Raw genomic sequence first — 26,164 nt, forward strand, 5'->3', positions numbered from 1 at the left:
CCAACATATAGTACAACATCCAGTGCTCATCCTGTCAAGTGCTCCCCTTCAATGTCCGTCATCCAATCACCCCATCTCCCCGCCCACCACCCTTTCCACTCACTGCCCCTTGTTTGTTTCCCAGAGTTAGGAGTCTCTCATGGTCTGTCACCCTCTCTGAATTTTCCCACTCATTTTCTCTCCTTTCCCCTATAATCCCTTTCACTATTTTTTATATTCCCCATATTGAGTGAGACCATATAATGTTTGTCCTTCTCCTATTGACAACTTCATTCAGCATAATACCCTCTAGGTCCCTCCACGTCGAAGCACATGGTGGGTATTCATCATTTCTAATGGCTGAGGAATATTCCATTGTATATATTGACCACATCTTTATCCATTCATCTTTCGATGGACACCGAGGCTCTTTCCACAGTTTGGCTGTTGTGGACATTGCTGCTAGAAACATCGGGGTGCAGGTGTCCCGGCGTTTCACTGCATCTGTATCTTTGGGGTAAATCCCCAGCAGGGCAATTGCTGGGTCGTAGGGCAGGTCTATTTTTAACTCTTTGAGGAACCTCCACACAGTTTTCCAGAGGGGCTGCACCAGTTCCCATTCCCACCAACAGTGCAAGAGGACTCCCCTTTCTCCACACCCTCTCCAACATTTGTTATGTCTTATCTTGTTAATTTTCCCCATTCTCACTGGTGTGAGGTGGGATCTCATGGTGGTTTTGATTTGTATTTCCCTGATGACCAGTGATGCGGAGCATTTTCTCATGTGCGTGTTGGCCATGTCCATGTCTTCCTCAGTGAAATGTCTGTTCATGTCTTTTGCCCATTTCATGATTGGATTGTTGGTTCCTTTGCTGTTGAGTTTAATAAGTTCTTTATAGATCTTGGATACTAGCCCTTTATCTGATACATTTGCAAATATCTTCTCCCATCTGTAGGTTGTCTTGTAGTTTTGTTGACTTTCTTCTGCTGTGCACAAGCTTTTTATCTTGAAGTCCCAATAGTTCATTTTTGCTCTTGTTTCCCTTGCCTTCATAGATGTATCTTGCAAGAAATTGCTGTGGCCAAATTCAAAAAGGGTATTTCCGTGTTCACCTCTAGGGTTTTGATGGATTCTATTCTCACATTTAGATCTTTCATCCATTTTGAGTTTATCATTGTGTGCCGTATAAGAGAGTGGTCTCGTTTCCTTCTGCATGTGGCTGGCTGTCCAATTTTCCGAGCACCGTTTATTGAAAAGGCTGTCCTTTTTCCAGTGGATAGTCTTTCCTCCTTTGTCGAATATTAGCTGACCATAGAGTTGAGGGCCCATTTCTGGGTTACAAATCAGGTCTCAACCAATACCAAAAGATTGGGATTGTATATTGCTTTCAATTATTTTAGAGTAGATCCTCAAAATGCAAATCCTATATCAAAAGGTAGATATTCTTAGTGTGTAGATATTCTTAGTGTGTAGTTTTCTGTCATTTTTTGATTGATAGGCAATTTTTCATACTTTTGAGTTTTTAACATTGTTGTTTTTAAAATATATACTACCTCTTACTAAGTAGAGTTGCCTAACTAGCTCTTTATTGTTGGAGATAAAGGAAAGTATCTAAAATATCTGAATGGTCATAACTCTTTCATATTTTGAATATTTTCTTCTAAGTCCCAAAATTGGAAATATTCTCAGAGTATGAATTCACTCTTTGGGTTCCTTTCACATTTTTCGAATTGCTTTCTGTAAGTGCATCAATTTATAAGACTACTAGAGGAGTAAGAGAGTTTACATCATTGCCTAGCATTATCTGCCATTTAAACATTTCTAATTTGCATATTTTAATAACAACCACAGTTAATTCTACCAGAGAAGTCTGAGAAAGTTTGACCAGCTGCCTTTCTACTGCTGGAGTCCTCTTAGTACTCTTTCCTTCTCATCTTTTAGGAACTAGTGATTTTGTTACCAACTTTTAGGGACTTTTTTGAAGTGAAGCTGTAAATGCTTGTCTAAATTTGTTGCTAATTTACTGTCACTGTGTTGCCATTATGTTTCACTTCTTTGTTGCTGGATACTTTTTATATAAAATTGAGTATTTTTATGCAGCCAAACCTGTTTCTCCTTTTCCTTTTTTTTTTTTTTAACATATTGTTTTTTTTTTTTTTTAATTTTTATTTATTTATGATAGTCACAGAGAGAGAGAGAGAGGCAGAGACACAGGCGGAGGGAGAAGCAGGCTCCATGCACCGGGAGCCTGATATGGGATTCGATCCCGGGTCTCCAGGATCGCGCCCTGGGCCAAAGGCAGGCGCCAAACCGCTGCGCCACCCAGGGATCCCTGTTTCTCCTTTTCCTTTAGGATTTCTTCTGTTCTAAACCCCAAAAGCTAACCTTACCCCTACATGAACTCTGTCTTACTCTGTTAGGTTGAGCCAAACTTTAATGGTTAAAAAATGATTGCCTATATGGTTTTATCATAAATTTTTATAGGTATATTTGTTTTCCTTATTCGAATATTTTGTTCTTATAGCTTCGTGAACAAATACAGAGCAAAATATATGGAAAAACTAATATGGAATAAAATTACATTTTTCAAGAATGTGAAAAATCAGCTGCCATTTTAGTAGGGTGGTCAAATTAAAAAAAAGTCACTAGTCGAAAGTGGTAAAGGCTTAGAGTTATCATACTTAAGTTACTATACTGTTTATTTTTTTGCCCTTTAATGGTAGGCATTTTTTTTTTTAAATGGTAGGCATTTTTTAAAGTCTATAAATGTGGTACTTTTAATTACTGGATTTTATTAGTGTGATAATTTTCAAGAAAACAAAACAAAACAAAACAAAAAAGAATAAAAATAAGGTTTAATTTACCTCTTTTTTTTTTTTAGGTCAGAGGGGACAGGAGGAAATTAACAGAAAAATATTTTAGAATGAAATGAAAACACAAGAAATAATGTATTCATTATATGTATGTACATTACTTGGGCTCTACATGAGAATTCTAAAAGAAAAATAGCAAGATAAGTTAGAAATCAAAGCTCTGGCAATACTTTTATGCATTATAAAATTTACCGCTTAGCAAAGTATGTCTTTAACTTCACGGTAGTAGTAAGAATGGGTGGCAAATGTCAGATTATAGGGAAAACTTAAATTGTTCTTGCAGTTTTTACACCAAACTTTAGTACATTAAAATGCATGACAGAGACATATTTTATACTAAACTGTAAAAAAATTAATAGTCTTTAAAAAGTTTTTTTTTCTTTTTGTAATCTTTAAAGATTTTTCCTTTTGTCATAATACCATTTTCCCTGGTCCACCCAATGAAATCTGACTTGGAAAACATAGGATTAAGGATAGAGAAGAAAATAACTTGTTACCATTTGCCACATTATTTTTAGTTCTCTCTGGATACACATTTAGTTTTTATTTTTTTAACTTTACAAATCTGAATCATTTTATATATGTAGTTTTGTAGTCTTACAAAATATGACTTTAGCATCTGCCTGTGTTATATAATGTCTTTAAAACATTAAAAAAGATTGGGGGCTCGGTTGGTTGAGTGTCCAGTTCTTGAATTCATATTGGATCATGATCTTAAGGTCGTGGGAGACTGCTAAAGATTCTCTCTCCCTCTCCCTTTGCCCCCATTCACCCCTGCTCCTGCAGTCTTGTGTGCATGCACACACTCTCGCTCAAATAAATAAATAAATAAAGATTGCTATGCTGCTTCCATCATGGGGTTGTACCATTATTTGTTTAACCATTCTCCTTTGGGCATACATTTCTGTTTTTCAAAAATATTGTGATAAGCATGCTTGCATTAATGAGGAAACTAAAGCTCTTAGAGGTTACACTGTCAAGGCTAGCATAGTTCTCTGAGGCTAAGTCTTTCCCTTTTGCTTTTTTTTTTTTTTTTTTTTTTTCTCCGTTTTCCCATATAAAACTGCTGGGAACATGTGAAACATGCACTGTATCCAGCTATTCATTTAGAAAATCTCTTAGTAAATTATTCAAATCAAATAAATTCTCTTCTACAACTTGTTTATAGAAACAAATACATATTTATTTGACTTTATATATGTTCATTTGTATCATTACCCATTTTGAACAGAGTGGTCAGACAACTGGATATTTAATGATTTTTTCCCCAAAATATTCATTTATTAAAAATTGATCAAAAGATTATTTATAGCCATGAGATTTTAAAGACAAATGCCCAATTATTAATAGCTTAAAATTAAGTTTATGGTTTGTATTTTTAAAATTCATGATTTAAAAGAATGACTAAATATAATGTCTTATGTGAAAATAATAGGCTTCAAAGTAGTGTGCACAGTAGGGTTACAACATTATAAAAATGATGGTGGGTGCACCTCGGTGGCTTAGTCAGTTACATGTCTGACTTTGGCTTAGGTCATGATCTCAGGGTCCTGGGATCGAGCCCTGTGTCGTCAGGCTCTGGCCTTAGTGGGGAGTCTGCTTCTCTCCCTCTGCCTCTACCCCTGCTCATGCTCTCTCTCAAATAAATGAATAAAATGCTTTTAAAAAATGATTCTGTACTTTTTTTTTTTAAGTTTAAAGGGTAGAATTTAGTCATTCTTCGGTTGCATATAACACCCAGTGCTTTTTACATCAGGTGCCCTCCTTAATGCCCATCACCCAATTACCCCATCCCCCCACCTGCCCCTCCAGCAACCCTCATTTTATTTCTAATAGTTAAAAGTCTCTTATGATTTTGCCTCCCTCTCTGTTTTTATCTTATCCCGTTCTCTGTGTTCATCTGTTTTGTTTCTTAAATTCTACGTATGAGTGAATTCATAGGATATTTGTCTTTCTCTGACTTATTTCACTTGCCATAATACCCTCTAGTTCTGTCCATGTCATTGCAAATGGCAAGATTTCATTCTGTTTTATGGCTGAGTAGTATTCCATTGTGTGTGTGTGTGTGTGTGTGTGTGTGTGTATCCCTTCTTTATCCATGGATGAAGTGGGTGGATATTTGGGTTCTTTGCATATTTTGGCTATTGTGGACATTGCTGCTATAAACATTGAGGGGCAGGTGGCCCTTCAAATCTGTATTTTTGTATCCTTTGGATAAATGCCTAGTAGTGCAGTTGCTAGGTCATAGTGTAGTTCTATTTTTAACTTTCTGAGGGACCTCCATACTATTCTCCAGAGTGGCTGCACCAGGTTGCAGTGTAAAAGGGTTTCCCTTTCTCTACATCCTGGCTAACATCTCTTGTTTCCTGGGTTATTTTAGCCATCTGACAGGTGTAAGATGGTATCTTATTGTGGTTTTGATTTATGTTTCCCTGATGCTAAATGATGTTGAGTATTTTTTCCTGTGCTCTTTGCCATGTGGATGTCTTCTTTTGGAAAATGTCTATTCATGTCATCTGCTTATTTCTTGACTGGATTTTTTGGCTTTTGAAAGTTGAGTTTGATAAATTCTTTATAGATCTTGGATACTAGCCCTTTATCTGATAATGACATTTGTGAATATCTTCTCCCTTTCCATAAGTTTCCTTTTAGTTTTGTTGACTGTTTCCTTTCCTGTTCAAAAGCTGTTTAGCCTGATGAGGTCCCAATAGTTCATTTTTGCTTTTGTTTCCGTTGCCTTTGGAGTCATGGCTAGGAAGAATTTGTTGCAGCCCATATCAAGGAGGTTGCTGCCTGTGTTCTCCTCTAGGATTTTGATGGGTTCTGTCTCACATTTAGGCCTTTCATCCATTTTGAGTTTATCCTTGTGTATGGTGTAAGAGAATGGTCTAGTTTCATTCTTCTGCATGTGGCTGTCCAATTTTCCCAGCACCATTTATTGAAGAGACTGTCCTTTTTCCAGTGGATAGTCTTTCCTGCTTTGTCAACGAATATTAGTGGACCATAGAGTTGAGAGCCCATTTCTGGGTTCTCTATTCTGTTCCATTGATCTATGTGTCTGTTTTTGTGCCAGTACCACACTGTCTTGATGATCACAGCTTTTAGTACAGCTTAAATATGGAATTCTGATGCCTCCAGTTTTGGTTTTCTTTTTCAACATTACTTTGGCTATTTGGGGTCTTTTCTGGTTCCATGCAAATTTTACAATTATTTGTTCTAGCTCTGTGAAAAATGTTGGTGGTATTTTGATAGGGATTGCACTGAATTATGTAGATTGCTTTGGGTAGCATAGACATTTTAACAATATTTGTTCTTCCAATCCATGAGCATGGAATGTTTTTCCATCCCTTTGTGTCTTCCTCAATTTCTTTCATAAGTGTTCTATAATTTTCAGAGAACAGATCTTATACCTCTTTGATTAGGTTTATTCCTAGGTATCTTATAGTTTTTGGTACAATTGTAAGTGGATAAATGGTTTTGAGGAGAAAATCTGTTTTAAAAGCTTTCTAGTACATTTCCTCTTACCTTTTTAGTGACAAAAATGCTTCAAAGAAGTAATTTTGGAAGATCCTTTAGAGGCAAAGTAAAGTAACTGCATTCAAAGATAGAAATTATAGCTGGGAATAAAACATAAAAATTTTGTCAAGTTTTAAAAAACTTATGTGAAGTCAGTAAAGCAAAGATGGATAGGTAGATTATTCCAGATGATTGGTACTGCAGAGAACAGTCATGAAATGATACAGAGAGAGAAAAAGAGGGAGAAAGTCAAAAAGCAGAAAGAAAAATAGTCACAAAAAATAAGTTTCTTTAAAAATTGCTGTTGTAATACTACAGAGGGTTTAAAATATAGAAAGTATTACTATAAACTGCACCCTACAGGGATCAAGAAAGACATTTATGTAATTATTTAGAATAATGTCTCATATCCCATCCTAAAATGTTAATATTTATGGACTAAAAGATATGCTGATACTTAAAAGTGAGATAACAAAAGTTAGGTGGCTATGAAGATGCTAAAAAGGAGTAGGTAATAAAATAATTTAGAACCATATGAATGTTTATCCTTACAACTTTCCACATGTTGTTTTGAAAAAAATTTAGGAAACTTCAAAATTATTTGTTCTTTGCCTTTTAAAATATGAACAAGTATATTGAGTCAAATTTTGCTTTAACCCTAACGCCATGTCTAGAAGTGTTACTAAAAATAATTTGTTTTGCATAGACTTGTTTCAGAATTTCTGAGAGTCCTAGCATATAAATAACTGATGTATATAAAAAGCTCTAATTTCCTCCTCCCATGAGAGAATCTTTTGGTTCAGCTGTCAGAAAGACAAACAAAAAACACCTCAGTTCCTAACAAGGAAATGTTAAGTAAACATTTCTACTCAGTGGCATGATTGTGTAGCCCATACAAATAAATGATTATTTGGGTTTGTTGTTTCTTCCATGTTCTGTTTGTTTTTATACTTCCAAACTTGCATTAGAATAGTTAAACTTCTTCCCTTATCTCTCTACTTACTTGGCTCCACAGAGGAGAGAGCATTTCTACTTCATCTACTTAGCTTTCATATAAAGCTGCTTCCTTTCTAGATGTAAGCCTTCTAAAGTTCTGTTACAAGGTGGTTTAGGTGGTGAGGCTCCAGAGCGGGGGCTAGGAATGAAGGAGGAGAGAGGCTCCTAGAGGCTTTCTATTTTGAAAGAGTAGAATGGTAGTCTGTAGCATTTACTCAAACACCTTGAGTGCTATATGAGCCATTATTAAAAAAATTAACCATATTGTATCCTTCAGCTAAGTGGGAATGGACAAAGATTGTAGCATTTCAGCATTTCTACAACTCAGGATATCGGGGAATAGAAATTCCAGGTAGAGGGTTGTGCATGAGTGAGTGCACTGGGAGGAAAATGCAGGACATAGTTGAGAAATAGTGAGAGGCTGTGTATTGCTGAAATGTTGTATATGAGAGCAGAAGTGGTTGAAATATAAGATTAAAAGAATAAACTTGGAAAATTATTGATGGTAATTAAAAATGAAAGTGATACATTTATGCTTAACTCTGCAAGCAATGGAGAATCCCAGAGGTCTTTTTTTTTCTTTGAATATTTATAAAATTTTTATTTAAATTCAGTTTGCTAACATATAGTATAACCCCCCCAGTGCTCATTCAATCATGTGCCCTCCTCAGTGCCTGTCACCCAGCTACCCCAACCCCCCACCCACCTCCCCTTCTGCAACCCTTTGTTCGCTTCCCAGACTTAGGAGTTTCTCATGGTTTGTCTTCAGAGGTCTTTCTTGAGCAGTAACTTAGAATCTTGCTTTATGAAGATAACTTCAGCAGCTGTGTTTAGGATGGGAAAGTTAAGTGGAAAGGATACAGCTATAGTAGTCTAAATTGGTTGTCAGCCTTTTATATAAAGAGCAGGATAAATATTTTAGGCTTTTTGGGCCATATCATCTCTACCACAGTCCTGCCACTGACAGCCATAGACAGTTTATAAACAAATAAGCATGGCTGTGTATTTGTGTAGTAAATGTAGTATTTTGTAAATACTAGTATTGAGTTATGAATAAGGGTTTCTTACACAGGCCCTCAAGGATATTGTACCCTTAGATTCAGATTTACCTGTTTAGCTTCTTCCTCTATAAAATGGATCTATAAAATGGCATCCTTCTTTGGTTTTTAATAAAATTATTGTTAAATAACTTTCTTGTAACCTTCAAAGCTGTTTAGAGAAAGTGTTTATAAAGCTCTAAGATGAATTTGCTATTGAGAATGGGCTATGCATTGTTGGTTGAATTCTTTTTGTTTCTTCTTGGGTCTTTTTTAAACCAATGTGGTGCTAGGTTCTAGAGGCAAGATAAATCTACCTTTGAGCTACCTGTAATATTTCTAGCTTAGACCTTGATCCTAAGAGATGGAATTATAGTAACTGTTAAAATGAAATGTAGCCAGAAATATGATAAGCTGTTGATATGTGTCTCTGTCATAGTGAGATTGCATTTACTTTAAAGGAAACAGCACAGTACCTATACTGCAAATATGTTTAGTATTTTAAAACTTACTCATCTAGAAAAGCTTAATTAGAATGAGCGTTTTAGGTGCCACTCCCAGAATTTAAGACCATTAATGCTAACATCTGAAAGACTAAAGAAAATTTAACTTTGTGTGGTCTTTTATGGCAATTAAAAATTATTAGATTTATCTCTTTTTTTCCCCATAAAAGTTAATAAACAAATGGATCTCAAGCTGAGAGGCAGTATAGTGTTATTAAGAACATAGATTTTGTGATCTGGGTTAAAATTCGAGTTCTACCTTATCATCTTTGTGACTTAAGGTAATTTATTCTTCCTCTAAAAAACAGCAGTAAAATTACCTGCCTTGTCAGGATTGTTATGAGAATTTTGTTAAATGAGATATAGGTAATGTACTTAGCACAAGGTCTGGAATGTTATAAGCATACAATAAATAGTATCCTGTTTTTTCAAAAAAAATGTTAGGTTTTTTTCAGGTAGCTTATGCTTTCCTAGGAATGTCTTTCATGTTGGTCAGAAAGGATATGGCACATAGAAATTATCGTATTTGGAACACACTTGATCACTTTAAGAATTGCCATTCTGTTATCAAATAGGTTTGTTAAAAATGTATTATATGCAGATTTCCTGGTTGTTATAATTTCCTCAATACCATTATCATCCTCTCAAACATTCAGCTTTTTGAATTAGGTGAATTCTTCCTAATAGAATTCAATAAAGTTAATATTTCAAAATTAATTTGTATGCATTTATCAGGATTTAAAAATTTACAAAGAGGGATCCCTGGGTGGCGCAGCGGTTTGGCGCCTGCCTTTGGCCCAGGGCGCGATCCTGGAGACCCGGGATCGAGTCCCACATCGGGCTCCCGGTGCATGGAGCCTGCTTCTCCCTCTGCCTGTGTCTCTGCCTCTCTCTCTCTCTCTCTGTGACTATCATAAATAAAAATTTAAAAAAAAAATTTAAAAAAATAAAAAATAAAAAAAAAAAATTTACAAAGAAATTTATTTCAAATATAAGTATAGTCCAGGCGCTATCATAGATGTTAATGATACTAAGATGTATGACAGTTATTGTCTTCAAGAAGATGATAGCCTTCAAAGGAGGAAACATAAACAACAAAGTCAGTAATTATACTGAAAATATGATGATACATGTGTTCCCAGGGTTTACAGGAAGATAGACAGAGACTTGTAACCATCATGAAGGGTTTGGGAGAAAATAAGCTGAAACAGATGAGGTTTGCAGGAGATGATGCTTCTTGAGCCAAGCTTTGAAAGAACAGATCAAGCCAAAAAAGGAAATAGATGTTGTCCAGAGAAGGGGAATTTGTAGATTTATCTGTATCTATAATGCATTTTTATTAACATTCATTAGAAAAATGGCTGTGTGACTTTGGACAAGTAACTTTACCTCACAAGTTGTGTCAGTATTAAAAGAATTAATGGGCTTTCTATTCCAGTGAAGATGAAGAAACAAGGATCAGATATATCCTCCCACCTGAAACTATTAAAAAAGCTGGACAAATTACTTGAGAAAACAACTCTCAAGACAATGGACATAAAATGTGAAGGACAATGATTCCAAGAGGTGGGGAAAAAATGAGGTGTTCCTCTTAATTGCTTCAGCTTGAGGCTGGGAGAATGTTTCCAGGTCATATCACAGGAAGGGATGACTGAGGCAGAGCCCGGTAGTCTCCTCGAATTGAGAAGATAGGGGATCCCTGGGTGGCGCAGCGGTTTGGCGCCTGCCTTTGGCCCAGGGCGCGATCCTGGAGACCCGGGATCAAATCCCACGTCGGGCTCCCAGTGCAAGGAGCCTGCTTCTCCCTCTGCCTGTGTCTCTGCCTTTCTCTCTCTCTCTGTGACTATCATAAATAAATAAAAATTAAAAAAAAAAAAAGAATTGAGAAGATAGTGCTGTGATACCTGGGAGGCCAAAGCCCGTAGAAATCACAGGGCAGGTAATCAGAGGGGGGTGAGCTGCAGAATATCCACAAGGAGATTTCCTTCAGGTATCCAGCGTTGTTCGCATTCCATGCACATGAGGAAAGTATCCAAGGCTTGGAAAGAACTATTTGATGTGATGAGAAGTGGCCTACAACTACACGGAGTTGGGAACTGTGCCTCCCCCCAATACCCAGTGTGGAAAACCACATAATCCGTGGTGCTTCTGATCAAGGACTAAAGCAGCCTTAATAGGGGGAAGAATTAATGCCAGGCGTAAAGGTGTTCTGGTGCTGCCCGAGAAAGTAGGGACTGGGGCAGCCCGGGTGGCTCAGCGGTTTAGCGCCGCCTTCAGCCCAGGGCGTGATCCTGGAGACCTGGGATCAAGTCCCATGTCGGGCTCCCTGCATGGAGCCTTCTTCTCCCTCTGCCTGTGTCTCTGCCTCTCTCTCTCTCTCTCTCTCTCTCTCTCTCTCTCTCTTCGTCTCTCATGAATAAACAAATAAAATATTTTTTTTAAAAAGTAGGAACTGAAAGGATCAAACTGTTCCAAGTAATTTAACTGTGTCCTGCAACAAAGACCAAGACTATAGGAATACAATAACATCGAACACACAACAGAATAAAATCATGATGTCTGACATTTTGTCCAAAAGTCCTATGCATCCAAAAAAATCAAGAACATGTAACTAATAGAGACAAAAATCAGTCCGTTAAAACCAATCTAGAATTAGTTGACAAGGACATTACTAGAACTATCGTAACTATATTGCATATGGTTAGAGAGCTACTAGAAAAACAACATATTAAGTAGAGACATGAAAGGTACAAAAGCAGTCACGATTCTGGACATGAAAACTGCATGTCTGAAGTGAAAGATTCACTGGATGATATTAATGGATGTGATACACTGCAGAATAAGAATCAGTGTATTAAAAGACATAGCAAAAGCAACTATCCAACATGGAACCAGAGAGGGGAAAAAAATAAAAGACAAGAACAAAAAAGAACATTTGTGAGCTGTGGTAACAACGTTAGGCAGCCAAATACACAATATACGTGTAACTGGAATCCTGAAAGGAAAGGTACGAATAAGGGGCAACAGAATAATATAGTTGAAGGAATAATGACCTAAATATCTCCAAATTTGATAAAAACTATAAACAGTTTCAAGAAGCTGAACAAGCCCCAAGCACAAGAAATATGAAGAAAACCATACCAAGGTATATCATAATCAGATTACTTGAAACAAGTTATGAGAAGAAAATCTTCAAAGCAAAAGAGTAAAAATAAATACTGTTATTATGTAAAGGAAAAAATACGCATTATGTATGAGGGAACAGAGAAAGAAAATTTCTCATGGGAGACAGTGCAAAGTATAAGATAGTAAAGGAACAACTTTAAAATAATAGTAGAAAAAATTTATAAGGTGGAATTCTTCCTAAAGGATATCTTTCAAAACTGAAGACTAAAAGGAAGAGTTGTTTTTTTTTTTTAAGACACAAAAATGGAAAGAATTTTTTACCAAAATTCTTGGACTATAGAAATGGCTTTATAAAGGAAGCTTTTTCAGAGACTAGGTTGACATAAAAGAATAAAGAGTACTGGGAATGGTAATTACATGAGTAAAAAGAACTCTTTAAAAGATAACTATTTAAAGCAACACAAACACAGTGTGTTAAAGAGTTTATAACAACGTGAGCAATGACAGTAATAATGCAGAGGCTAGGAGGGGAGATATGCGAGCATATTGTAAGGTTTTTATAGTGTGTATGAAGTAACATAATGAAGATGGGGGTGATAAATTAAAAATATATTGTAAACTCTAACAACCAAAATAACACACAAAGATTTACAGCTAATAAGCCAACAAAGAATATAAAATAGAATTATAAAAAGCTCTATCTAGGAGAAGGCATAAAAAGAAGAAAAAGGGAACAAAGAACAGATAGAACAGATGGAACAAATAGAAAACAAATAGCATGTGGTAGATTAATAATTACATTAAGTGTAAATTGGTCCAAACATACCAATTAAAAGTCAGAGTTTTTCAGATTGCATAAAAAGGTAAGATCCAAGGTTGCCTTGGGCTCAGTCGGCTAAGCATCTGACTCGTGATTTCAGCTCAGGTCATGATCCCAGGATCCTGAGATCAGGCCAGTTTGGGCTCTGCTTAGCAGGGAGGCTGCTTGAGACTCTCCCTCTGCCCCTCCCAGCGCTCACACTCGCATGCTCTCTCTCAAATAAATAAGTCTTAAAAAAAAAAAAAAAGTAAAATCCAACTATGTGCTGCCTATTACACACACACAACACACACACACACTTCAGATAAAGCCCAAAAGGCAAAAATGATAGAAAAGAATACAGGCCCAAACTTAGTATCACGTAAGTAAGTATATACGAAGGTGTCTTTTCTTCCAAATTGTCATGTAGATTCAGCACAATCTCCTGCAAAACCCTAGCAGACGTGGTGGTTATTATTTTTTTTTTTTTGCACAAATTGTAAGTTTATTCTAAAATAAGAAATGCAAAAGAGCTAGAAGAGCCAAAACTACTTTGAAAATGAAAAAAAAGTAGGACAATTTATTCTACCTGACTTCGAGAACTATAGTAATTAAGACAGTGTGGTATTGGTATTAAGAATGACAAATAGATCAATGGGACAGAATATATATATATATCTCCTATTGATTTTTAATGAAGGTACAAAGTCAGTCGCATGGAAGAAGATTCTTTTCCACATAACGGTGCTGAAAAAATTGCATAGCAATATATCAAAAAAATATTAAAGGTTTTTCAGTGTTGCACTGCATAGAAATTAATTAAACATATATATATAACTTCCAGGTATAAACATAGGACAGATCTTTATGAATTGTGGTTAGGTAAAGATTTCTTATATATAATACCATAAAAGCATGACTCATAAAAGAAGAAATTGATGAATTGGACTTCATGAAGATTAAGAAATTCTGCTTCTTTGAAAGATACTCTTAAGACAGTGAAAAATCAAGCCACTCAATGGGGGTGGAGAGCTTTTTTCAGAAAGTAAACATAAATATATAAACTTGTGTGCATATGTTTAAATAATATGTAAATCTCATGTATGAGAAATTACTTTAATTATGATTAAGAATCTGAAAACTCAGTAATAAAACAATCCAACAAAGATACTGACTCAAAGGGGCACATGCATCCCAGTGTTTATAGCAGCACTATCAACAATAGGCAAAGTATGGAAAGAGCCCAAATGTCCATCCACAAATGAGTGGATAAAGATGTGGTTTATATACAAGGGATTTTATCCAGCCATCAAAAAGAGTGAAATCTTGCCATTTGCAATGACATAGATGGAATAGAGTGTATTATGCTAAGTGAGATAAGTCAGAGAAAGACACATTGGGACGCCCTGGGTAGCTCAGCGGTGGGGCGTCTGCCATGGCCCAGGGCGTGACCCGGGGGTCCTGGGATCTAGTCCCACATCGGGCTCCCTGCAGGGAGCCTGCTTCTCCCTCTGCCTGTGTCTCTGCCTCTCTCTCTGTGTCTCATGAATAAATAAATAAAATCTTAAAAAAAAAATCAGAGAAAGACATATATGATTTCACTCAGATGTGGAATTTAAGAAACAAAACAGACAAACATAGAGGAAGGAAGGAAAAATATGATAAAAAGCAGAGAGGCAAACCATGAAAAACTCTATAAGAGAACAAACAGAGTCACTGGAGGGGAGGTGGGCAAGGGGATGGGGTAAATGTGTGATGGGCATTAAGGAGGCACCTGTGATGAGCACTGGGTGTTATATGTAACACTATTTGAATCACCAGATTCTACTCCTGAAACTAATACTACACTATTTGTTAACTAACTGAAATTTAAATAAAATCCTGGAGAAAATTAATTAAAATTTCAAAAAAGAAAATCCAACAAAAGTTCGGCAAAAAATTTAAGCATCCATTTTTCCAAGGAAAAATACGGATAAGGAGCACATAAAAAGGTGCTCACCACCATTAATCATTGGGGAAACAGAGACTAAAACCACTTGTTAGAATTTAGAAATTAAAAAGGCTGATTATACTAAGTCATGACTAGGATGTGGAGCAACTGGAACTCTTAGACACTGCTTGTGAGAAAATAAAACTACTTTAGAAACAGTTTGGTGGCTCTCTGCTCCTCCCTGTTCGACAGACAGCCGCATCTTCTGGCGCAGGGCCAGCTGCGTCCCCGAGACACGATGGTGAAGGTCAGAGTGAACGGATTTGGCTGTATTGGGCACCTGGTCACCAGAGCTGCTTTTAACTCTGGCAAAGTGGATATTGTCGCCATCAATGACCCCTTCATTGACCTCAACTACATGGTGTACATGTTCCAGTATGATTCTACCCACGGCAAATTCCACGGCACAGTCAAGGCTGAAAACGGGACACTTGTCATCAACAGGAAGTCCATCTCCATCTTCCAGGAGCGAGATCCCACCAACATCAAATGGGGTGATGCTGGTGCTGAGTATGTTGTGGAGTCCACTGGGGTCTTCACCACCATGGAGAAGACTGGGGCTCACTTGCAGGGCGGGGCCAAGAGGGTCATCATCTCTGCTCCTTCTGCTGATGCCCCCATGTTTGTGATGGGCGTGAACCACGAGAAGTAGGACAACTTCCTCAGGATTGTCAGCAATGCCTCCTGCACCACCAACTGCTTGGCTCCTCTAGCCGAAGTCATCCATGACCACTTTGGCATCGTGGAGGGCCTCATGACCACCGTCCATGCCATCACCACCACCCAGAAGACCGTGGACGGCCCCTCTGGGAAGCTGTGGTGTGATGGCCGAGGGGCTGCCCAGAACATCATCCCTGCTTCCACTGGCGCCACCAAGGCTGTGGGCAAGGTCATTCCTGAGCTGAACGGGAAGCTCACTGGCATGGCCTTCCGTGTCCCCACCCCCAATATGTCGGTTGTGGATCTGACCTGCCGCCTGGAGAAAGCTGCCAAATATGACGACATCAAGAAGGTAGTGAAGCAGGCATCGGAGGGCCCCCTCAAGGGCATCCTGGGCTACACTGAGGACCAGGTTGTCTCCTGTGACTTCAACTGTGACACCCACTCTTCCACCTTTGACGCCGGGGCTGGCATTGCCCTCAATGACTACTTTGTCAAGCTCATTTCCTGGTATGACAATGAATTTGGCTACAGCAAGTGGGTGGTGGACCTCACGGTCCACATGGCCTCCAAGGAGTAAGAACCTCCTGGACCACCAGCCCCAGCAAGAACAAGAGGAAGAGAGAGGCCCTCAGCTGCTGGGGAATCCCTGCCCCAACTTAATTCCCCAACACACTGAGAATCTCCTGACCTCCGATTTACATCCTAGACTCCGAGGAAGGGGAGGGGATTGGGGAGCCCTACCTTGTCATGTACCATCAATAAAGTATACTGTACCAAAAAAAAAAAAAAAAAAAGAAACAATTTGGTAATTTCTTTAAAACTTAAACATATTTGATATTTGCCATCTTTCCAGGATCCTCTCTTTGTACATTTTTTTTTGTGTAAAAAGAACATATGATTATTTGAAATTGAGTTAGCTGAAAACTATATAACCCAACCTTAATTTTGATTTTGCATAATGTTGCTAGTTTATTCTCCAAGTTGGAGTGCTCTTTTAGCTTAGCCACAGTCTTTCTTTCAGACTTTGTACTTCTCTGTTCTTAACAACCCCAAAAGTACTGTTGGCAGCTGGAATGGCTGTTGTTTCATCAACTCCCAGAATTTCCACAGTGGTGGCCAGGGCTTCAGGGAGCTGAACAGGAATGGAAATGAGAAGGGTGAACAAAGGGTTTAAATGGTTTAGTGTATAAACTGGCTTATATAAGAATAGGCTTGCTTCTCATTTTTCATTTATGTAGTTGTGGCTCAAAGGATTGTGCTGGTTTTGAATGTTAGCTTTGACGCTATTTTGAGATTCTAGACATGCTGTCTATTTATAAAAGACTCAGAGGATTGGACTAACTAAGAGTAAATCCAAAGTCAAGGGAGCAAGTCTAGCCATTGAAGATAGTCACCTCCACAGGCCATTAGGAGACTGACTTATCTTTTACTTTCATCTCAGGAGCATTTGTTTCTTCTTCAGAGAGTAGATACTCTTCTATATATAACACGAGGGCTTACAAATAGAGTCAAGTAAGTGTACTGGCTGCCAAGGGGAGCAGAACAGTTCTGGAGAATCCACGACAATAGGCTACCAATCACCAGAAGACCACTATTAATTTAGAAATTTTAAGCCTTACATGGTAAGAATTTCCAACAAAAGTACAGTTTTCTTTAAGTGAGTTAAAATTGATGGTACATTATATACTGATTTATTTTTTCGGATATCATTCCATATAACAGTAATGTTTTAACTTTATTTTATTTTTTTAATAATAAATTTTTTATTGGTGTTCAATTTGCCAACATACAGAATAACACCCAGTGCTCATCCCGTCAAGTGCCCCCCTCAGTGCCCGTCACCCATTCCCCCCCACCCCCCCCTTCCACCACCCCTTGTTCGTTTCCCAGAGTTAGGAGTCTTTATGTTCTGTCTCCCTTTCTGATATTTCCCACACATTACTTCTCCCTTCCTTTATATTCCCTTTCACTATTATTTATATTCCCCAAATGAATGAGAACATACACTGTTTGTCCTTCTCCGATTGAGTTACTTCACTCAGCATAACACCCTCCAGTTCCATCCACGTTGAAGCAAATGGTGGGTGTTTGTCGTTTCTAATTGCTGAGTAATATTCCATTGTATACATAAACCACATCTTCTTTATCCATCATCTTTCGATGGACACCGAGGCTCCTTCCACAGTTTGGCTATTGTGGCCATTGCTGATAGAAACATCGGGGTGCAGGTGTCCTGGCGTTTCACTGCATCTGTATCTTTGGGGTAAATCCCCAACAGTGCAATTGCTGGGTCGTAGGGCAGGTCTATTTTTAACTCTTTGAGGAACCTCCACACAGTTTTCCAGAGTGGCTGCACCAGTTCACATTCCCACCAACAGTGCAGGAGGACTCCCCTTTCTCCGCGTCCTCTCCAACATTTGTGGTTTCCTGGTTTGTTAATTTTCCCCATTCTCACTGGTGTGAGGTGGGATCTCATCGTGGTTTTGATTTGTATTTCCCTGATGACCAGTGATGCAGAGCATTTTCTCATGTGCGTGTTGGCCATGTCCATGTCTTCCTCTGTGAGATTTCTGTTCATGTCTTTTGCCCATTTCATGATTGGATTGTTTGTTTCTTTGCTGTTGAGTTTAATAAGTTCTTTATAGATCTTGGAAACTAGCCCTTTATCTGAGAGGTCATTTGCGAATATCTTCTCCCATTCTGTAGGTTGTCTTTTAATTTTGTTGACTGTATCCTTTGCTGTGCAAGCTTCTTATCTTGATGAAGTCCCAATAGTTCATTTTTCCTTTTGTTTCTTTTGCCTTCGTGGATCTATCTTGCAAGAAGTTACTGTGGCCGAGTTCAAAAAGGGTAATACATCCTTTAAAGACTTCTAGGACAAGTCCATGCTGTTCTTACTGTTCTGTTAATATTAATACTAAATTTTTTTGAAAAGACAACAGTTATATTTTCTATAATTCAGTCTTGGTGATATTTGTTTATCTAATTATGCACTAATTTTGATGTAAGGAATATTATTTTTTAATGGCATATAATTTTCTATCTATAAGTTTGCTTCACACGATATAATTGTTAACACTGTGTTCTTAATTATGTCCTCATTTTACAATTCTTATATTAAATTATATTACATGCATTTCTATTTGGAAGAATATTTTTATTTATTAAATAAGGCTTAATTTCTGGTTCTGAATAGCATAGTACCATTTGCCACTTTTAGATGGAATTCATACTAGTCCCTGAAGTGTAATACACTCTGAAACAGCTAAAGCATTAGAAACTTTGGTGCTTGAGCCCTTAAAGGTATTTCCATTCTAAACCAGCTACTAGGATGGTACCTAACTAAAAATGGATTAGTATAAATTGTTCTTTTAGCTCTATATTCTGTCCCTTCTTTGTTCTTAATCCTTTCTTAAAAAGTCACTATAGATAGCAAATAGAAGGATGGCAGCAGAAATCACACTGCCTCTTTTCCTGCTCCCAATTCCAACTCGTCTTCTTTAGAGCCAAGCAGCTGCTGATGCAGATAGGTAGATGGCACCTGGAGGTTCAGCCACGAGACCTGTTGTGATGCTTTCCCGCCTCTGGGACAAACTCCAGGTTGCATCAGTGCAAGGGAGCCCTTGGAAAGGATTCAAGGGGCAGGTGAGTGATAGAGACTACAATCCCGTATTCATTCAATTTATTCACTAGTCAGGGTAAAAGAAAGAGGTTTTCAGATGAACAGAAAGTGAGAGAACATTCACATTAGATACCCTAGCCAAGAAAAATGCTTGACAAGTGACTCTTAAATATTTATAAGAGTAAAAATATTTATAAAATACAAATTTTAAACGTTTGGCAAACCCAACAGTGTATTTCTCCCCATAATTGAAGTTCTCCCCCCCACCACCCCTGTGCTGCTGAAATTTAGCAGGTTATGTTTATATAGGCCGATGTATTTAGAGTGTCATCACATTTCATCTTCAGGGACAAATGTATTATTTTGGACAGATTTTTCTTTTGAACAGAATCAAAAACTCATCCTTATGCTTTTAGATCTGTGGAATTCATTGCTTTGACTTCATGACTGTCCTATGATTTAGTTAGAAGGATTCTGAAATTTGGAGTCAGAAGGGCTTTAATTTCAATCTGTCATTTACTAGTAGAGGCAAGTTACTAAACTGCTCTGGTTTTCTTTATCTTTGAATATGAAACTTATAGATTGTTAGAGAAATTAATGAAAATATAAATATGTCTTAACAGGTATTTCTATCAGAAACATCAATCATCTTTAGGAATGGTAATTACATATCTTCAAGACAGTGGTTATAAATGGAGGTGGGAGGGAGCTTCCACGGAGGGGGATTTTATAGGGTAGGAGGTTTTAACAATATTGTTATTTTTTTGTTTTGTTTTGGTTGTGGGTACTTCTCATGCTGCATAATTTTCTGTGTCTTAAACATTACTTGTTAATCTTTCATAATAAAATACGTGGAACTTTCCCATGTAACATCGTAACCAATAGTGTCCAACATTTTTCTATCAGAGGACACTGCTTCCTAGGACATTCTGAACGAACGCTTTATAATTCTTAGCTTGCTAGGGACCTGCTAGTCAGAGTATCATTTCCTTCAGTCTATTTTGGTTATGTTATATTGCAGTGTCACTTTTCTACTGTGTATGTTAGGTAGATGGCAGGGGTCACAAATCATCTGTTTGGGGATTGAACCTCGCTCTTAAAAGAACTATTTGCCCCCACGCAGTATTGGTGTTTTTGGAAACTTAGAGTCTCATGAAAACCCAAGAAATGGCCAGCCCTGAGTTTGTACCCCTGTATGACAACAGTGAGGTGGTGCTGGAATCCGCTGCCTCCGTGGCTGGGCCGCGTGCTGCACTGTTCTGCACCCTCGCTGTGCTCCCTGCTGCTGAGGCCAAATGTATTTGCCTCTTATCATCATAAATGTTTGCACCAACTGCGTGGCCTCCTTGGGGAGTTGAGCTTATGACTGACAGAGTCGTGTTCAGGAGATCTCACCGTCTTCTACTGATATTTTGCCGTGATAGCTTAACTTGTACATATTTTCTATAAACCCTGGTTGTGTACATTTTCTCTATAAACATGACATAAAGTACTGCTTTTAAGTTTGTCAGTTCCTCCCTCTGTCCTATCCAGTCCGTCCTCTCCTGTTAGCAGGTCATTATTTCTCAAAGCTATGGCTCTTCCTGTCCCCCTGCCCCCCGCTCCACCTCAGGCCCTCATCATCCTGGCTTCCTGACGGAGCTCCTGCCCTCCCTGCCGCGGTCACGTTCCTCTCGGTTCATCAGGTGAATCACTAAGAATCACTATGCAGCTCCCGCTCCTCATGCCGCTGTTTCACGTTCTTGAGTCTCTCTGTCTTCTGTGGCGAGATCCGCCAACTTTTCCTTAAAGGTCCAGATAGTAATTTTTTTAGGCTTTGCTGGCCCGAGGTTTCCTGCCACAAAAAGTTGACTCTGCTGTTATTGGACTGAGCACAAAAGCACTCGTAGACAGTGTGTAAACACATGGGCATGGCTGTGTTCCAGGAAAGCTTATTTACAAAACCGGGTCACTGGTCGAGGGCCATGGTTTGTTAACCCTTCTTCTAGGATATGAAAGACTCCCTGTCTGTCTCCTTGTCTTAACTACTTACTTTTCCATCCTATTTCTTACAGTTTATTCAGAAGCACCATCCAAATTGTTAAACCTTTCTTGTACATCTTCTTTCTGTGTCCAATTATGTAAGTCTTTTCATTCAAACCATTTTTTCACAGAGAAATATTAAAATATATCTTATAAAATGTTAATTCTCCAATGATGGCATCATATTTAAATATGAGGTTATTTTGTCACTTGCTGACATCTTTATAAATATATAGTAAAGTACAGTCATAAGTGTTTAAAAGAGTTTTTAACAGGTCTTTCATAAAAATCCATAACCTTGATATAATCCATGTTATAGCTTGGATTCCGTCAACACATTATCTGAGAATCTCAGAATAAGGTCACTGGTAGGAAAGTTGTTTAGTTTCAACATTATCAACGGTATTGAATCATTATCAACAGTATTGAGAAAACAATTTTAGGACGTTTAGTAGGAATTAAAATCATGTAACTCACATTGTGTCCTATCTTCATCATAGTTGCCCCTTTCAAACAGTTAGGAAAGCAGAAAATATTTTGTTTTAGGATATGACTTGCCTGACGTATTGGTGGTCAAGTTGCTACTTAAATTCTAAAAGGTCGCTCTACAGCTTTCCATATGCAAAAAAGATAACAGGACTTGATAAGGTGTTAAGTATATTAACAATGTGGGTTTTACCTTGTTATTAAATTGCAGTTTTTAGGCTATTGCTATTTGGTACTGATTTAGGTGCTGATTTACGTATCATTGATTGATGCTGGATAGTAAACAAAACCTTTTCCAGTAAATAAATAAATAAATTCATTATTGCATCATATTAGTGAAAAGTGTGATTTGTTTACTGTGGTGAGAGAGTAGATTGGTAGAGCTGCTGTGATGGAGTTTTGTTAAGATGTGGATGGATATTAATATTATGGTAAAGTCCTCTAAATTATCTGATATTTGCATTATAATACATTAATTTAAAACTCCATATATTAAAACTGACTTGTAAATATCTTTTATGGTTGATTTTTAGCCACCGGCTGAACAGGCCAAAGCCAGACTACAGCTGGTTCTTGAAGCTGCTGGTAAGTGTTCATAATTAACCTTACTCAAATGAAAAAGTACTAAAGTCTTAACATGTTTATAGGTGGGTCAAAGAAAAAGCACCTATTTTTATATATCCTAACAAATTTATGAAATCCTGGTTATATGTATGGCCATATTTTATAGTAAATATTTCTCGCTACAATATAATGCTAAAAGGGCATTCTTTACCTTTTTATTTATAAAATTGACTTCAATTAATTTCAATTTTAATAATTTCCAGGTTATTGATTTTTGTATTTTATGGACTGTGCTTTTGGTGGCATATTTAAGAATTCTTTACTTAACCCCCACATCACATCATGAAAATCTCCTAGGTTTCTTTTTTAAAAGTTTTATACTTTTACATTTAAGACTATGATCTGTTTTTTTTTTTTTTTTTTTTTTTTTTTTTTTTTTTTTATGATAGTCACAGAGAGAGAGAGAGAGAGAGAGAGAGAGAGAGAGGGAGGCAGAGACACAGGCAGAGGGAGAAGCAGGCCCATGCACTGGGAGCCCGACGTGGGATTCGATCCCGGGTCTCCAGGATCGCGCCCTGGGCCAAAGGCAGGCGCCAAACCACTGCGCCACCCAGGGATCCCAGACTATGATCTGTTTTGATTTAACTTTCGTATAAAGTGTGAGTTTAAGTCAAGATTTTCATTGTTATAAAGAAAACAAGGTAAACATAATTTAGTAATTTCTCCAATTGCATTGGACTAACTGGACTGTTCTGAATACCATTTAACCTTAAAATACTGTATGTTTTGTTTTTCAGTGTTACAATATGAGTGACTTTGACTTTTCATATCATCCCCAGATTCACGTACACATTAAAGATTTTGCCTTTTTAAAAAACGTAAAAGATGAATGTTATCTTTTCTAAGTACTGATATTTTACTTTGAATCTTAATGTGCACTTCAAAATATATGTAACTAAATAAGTTGTCAAGGTTAATTAAACATAAGGTAGGTTTAGAATAATATCACCAAAGTAGTATGTATTTTTTAAATTATTTACTTTTTAAAGATCTTTGTAAAGAGTTCATAATTTCCAGTTGGAAAATAAGAATTCGTTTTTAACATCAAAATTGCAGACTACCAAATTATAATAGTTGTATTTTAGTATTCATCGATTGAGAAAATATGTATGTGTATATTGATTCAAGGATTTCTTGCATTAGCTCCTACCCAGAGTGTCCACAGTGTAAAGACTGGGAGCACCACTGTATATGACATACAAGTTTCATAAATCACTAAAGAGTATTAAAGGATAAGAATTGATAAGTATTTTAACTATGAGTCTCTATACCACTCCATATTACTTTAAAAGTCATTTATATTTTATGCACTATTACTACTAACTTTATTTTTAGTTATATAGAAATTAAGATTGCTACATAGGATTATAGTTTTGCTTGCTATCAAGTTTTTCATATTTTGACTCAAATGTACTCTAAAATAAATGAATTAATAAGTCCCTATCATTTACATATTGTACATTGATTTCTTTAGTAGCATTTTGCTTTGAAAAATTATTTCCAGTTTATAATTTGAGTAATAGACAAACCCTTTAAAGAAATTATTTATGATGCTTAGTCCAAAAAATATTTGTTTCCATTAATACAACTATAAAGAATTCATTTCATAGTTTTATACAGGTATCTTTATCCTTAAAATTATTTGGAAGCATATTATAAAACAGATCTGACACTCCAAATCTCATAGTGTATAACTTGCTTATATTGGTCCCAGCTGTCACCCCTCATATTTAATTTAACTTTCTAAATTCTGGTATAGATAAAGAACTAGATTCTGTGAATTTGACACACATTCAAAATGTGACAATTTAGAAATTTAAAAATGTTCATTAGTCTGGATAAGGACAGACCTTAGTTACATGTAGCATTATTTACTTAATAATTTTCTTCTTCATTTAACATGCTGTCACCAGCTTTTCCCTCTCGTCAGTAACACTTATGATATACATCCTATTACAAATTGTGTTTTCTATAATTTAGATTATTTTCTTGGGATTAATTACTATAGAAATGAGTTTTTGAGGTTAGAGGGTATTAATATTTAAAGTGGCTTTTTATGCATTTTTGCTAAATTGTTTTGCTAAAGGTCTGCACTATTTTACATTTCCAGTGATTAAACATTTTTACCGAGACTTCACTTTTTGATGCCAATTCCATGAATATATTGCCCTATAATATGACATAACATATTATACCCTTTGAAAAACATGCAGTTCTTTTTTTTTTTTTTTCCCCAGTACTTCTTTTAATGAGAACTTTGGACTTAGAGAAAAGTAGGTGGATGGATAGGGAGCATATAAACAAGTACATAACTTATTATCAGAGTTCTAGATCTCAAACAAAAAAACAAAACAAAGTTCTAGATCTCTTTCAGTGATGAATATAAAGTGTTTATTGTATTATTTAAAACAGATAAAGAAAGGGAGAATAAGATGAACTTGAGCTCAGTCTGGAAGTCTTGCAGTTAAAGTCTAGCCTAGTCCTAAGATTAAGGTACATGGATAAGAAGGTCTGATAGCACCCATTTTGTCATACTGGAGAAAGTTTACTTGGGTTCTTAGGGAAAACATCCTTGACTTTGGGGCCTTAAAATTGGGTACAAGGAAAGACTTAAGGCTGCATGTTAGATTCTTGAGACAGGATTTATTTCAGCTTTATAATTACTATAATCTGGTAGATAGGGTTTTTATATAAAGAAATCCTGAAGTTACTTAGTCCTTTATTCTAACTATACATCCCAGAAGAAAGTTCTATATGTAAACATTGCATTGTTATTAATTTATGAGTGAATATCAATAATGCTATTGATTTGGAATTAAAATTTGGCAACATTTGGCAACAATTATTAGTGGTATGATTTAAAAAGACATATATATATATGAGTATAACATTAAGCAAAATGTGATTGTAGGATATCATGTATATTATACAAACATGAATTTGAAGTCATAGATTTTATTGTATTTATCATATTTTTATACATTATACTTCCATATTTATACTTTGTTATGCTAAATCTTCAGATTTAGATAGAATCTTTTTTCATGTTCATTAACAAATTACAATTGAAACCAAATTTCATGTTTCTTGTTTAACTTTTAATTCAAAGATGATGTACAGTTAAGGTTATACTGATTGCCTTTCTGTTATTTTCAAATGGCAACAGGACACAAAGTTGTAGAATCATATAAATTTGTAAGACTGAATCTTTAAGTTGTAACCTCAGCTAATGGCTTATCCTATGATATTGAGTAAATCATATTAACCCTTTGTGCATGCTTTCCTTTTTAAAAATGCTTTTACCGTTCTCCCATTTTTATTAAGATGCAAAACTTTGAGATTTTTAGCTGACTTCTTAAGAGGCAGTGATTCACCTAGAATAAATGATCTTATTTTGAAATATTTTTATATTTATTCCTTTCTTATCTTTTCCACTGATATCTCCTTAGACAAGATGCCAAACATTTCACCCAAGGTTAATCTATAAGTTCCTAATTGGTCTCTTGCTTTAGTTCTCTTCTGCCAAGATGGTAGTGAATAGTGGAAAGGTTCTAAGCCTACTTACTTTTTGTGGCCTTGAGCAGTTTGATGTCTATTGGTTAGCCAAACATAGGGTTAAAAAAAAAAAAAGGAACATGACAGATGTATATATTTTCTAGTTTACTGTAGTTCTTCTCTCTTTAAAAATAAGTAATTTATTAAGGTGAAATTCACATAATATAAAATTAATCGTAATTGTTTAAAAGTTAACTAATCAGTGGCATTAAATACATTAATATATTTACATTAAATATATCAATACATTTACTACTGTGCTGTATAACTACCACCTGTCTCTAGTTCTAAAACATTTCTGTCACTGTAAAGTGAAACCTCTTACCTATGAGACAGTGTCTCTGTACTCCCTGGACCCCAGCTCCTGGCAAC

General features: G+C 36.5%; 1 protein-coding gene and 1 pseudogene across 1 annotated transcript in view; both read left to right on the forward strand.

Annotated features, from left to right (window-relative positions):
• The window catches only part of RSRC1 (arginine and serine rich coiled-coil 1), a 405,767-nt gene that overhangs the window by 216,766 nt on the left and 162,837 nt on the right, over positions 1-26,164 (forward strand). The window contains exon 7 of the mRNA XM_041733898.1: positions 22,147-22,198. Within this exon, the coding sequence (XP_041589832.1) occupies positions 22,147-22,198 (52 nt within the window). The remainder of the gene's footprint in view (positions 1-22,146; positions 22,199-26,164) is intronic.
• LOC121478934 lies at positions 15,059-16,240 on the forward strand (annotated as a pseudogene).

Source organism: Vulpes lagopus, chromosome 19 (genome assembly GCF_018345385.1).
Source record: "Vulpes lagopus strain Blue_001 chromosome 19, ASM1834538v1, whole genome shotgun sequence".
NCBI lineage: Eukaryota > Metazoa > Chordata > Mammalia > Carnivora > Canidae > Vulpes > Vulpes lagopus.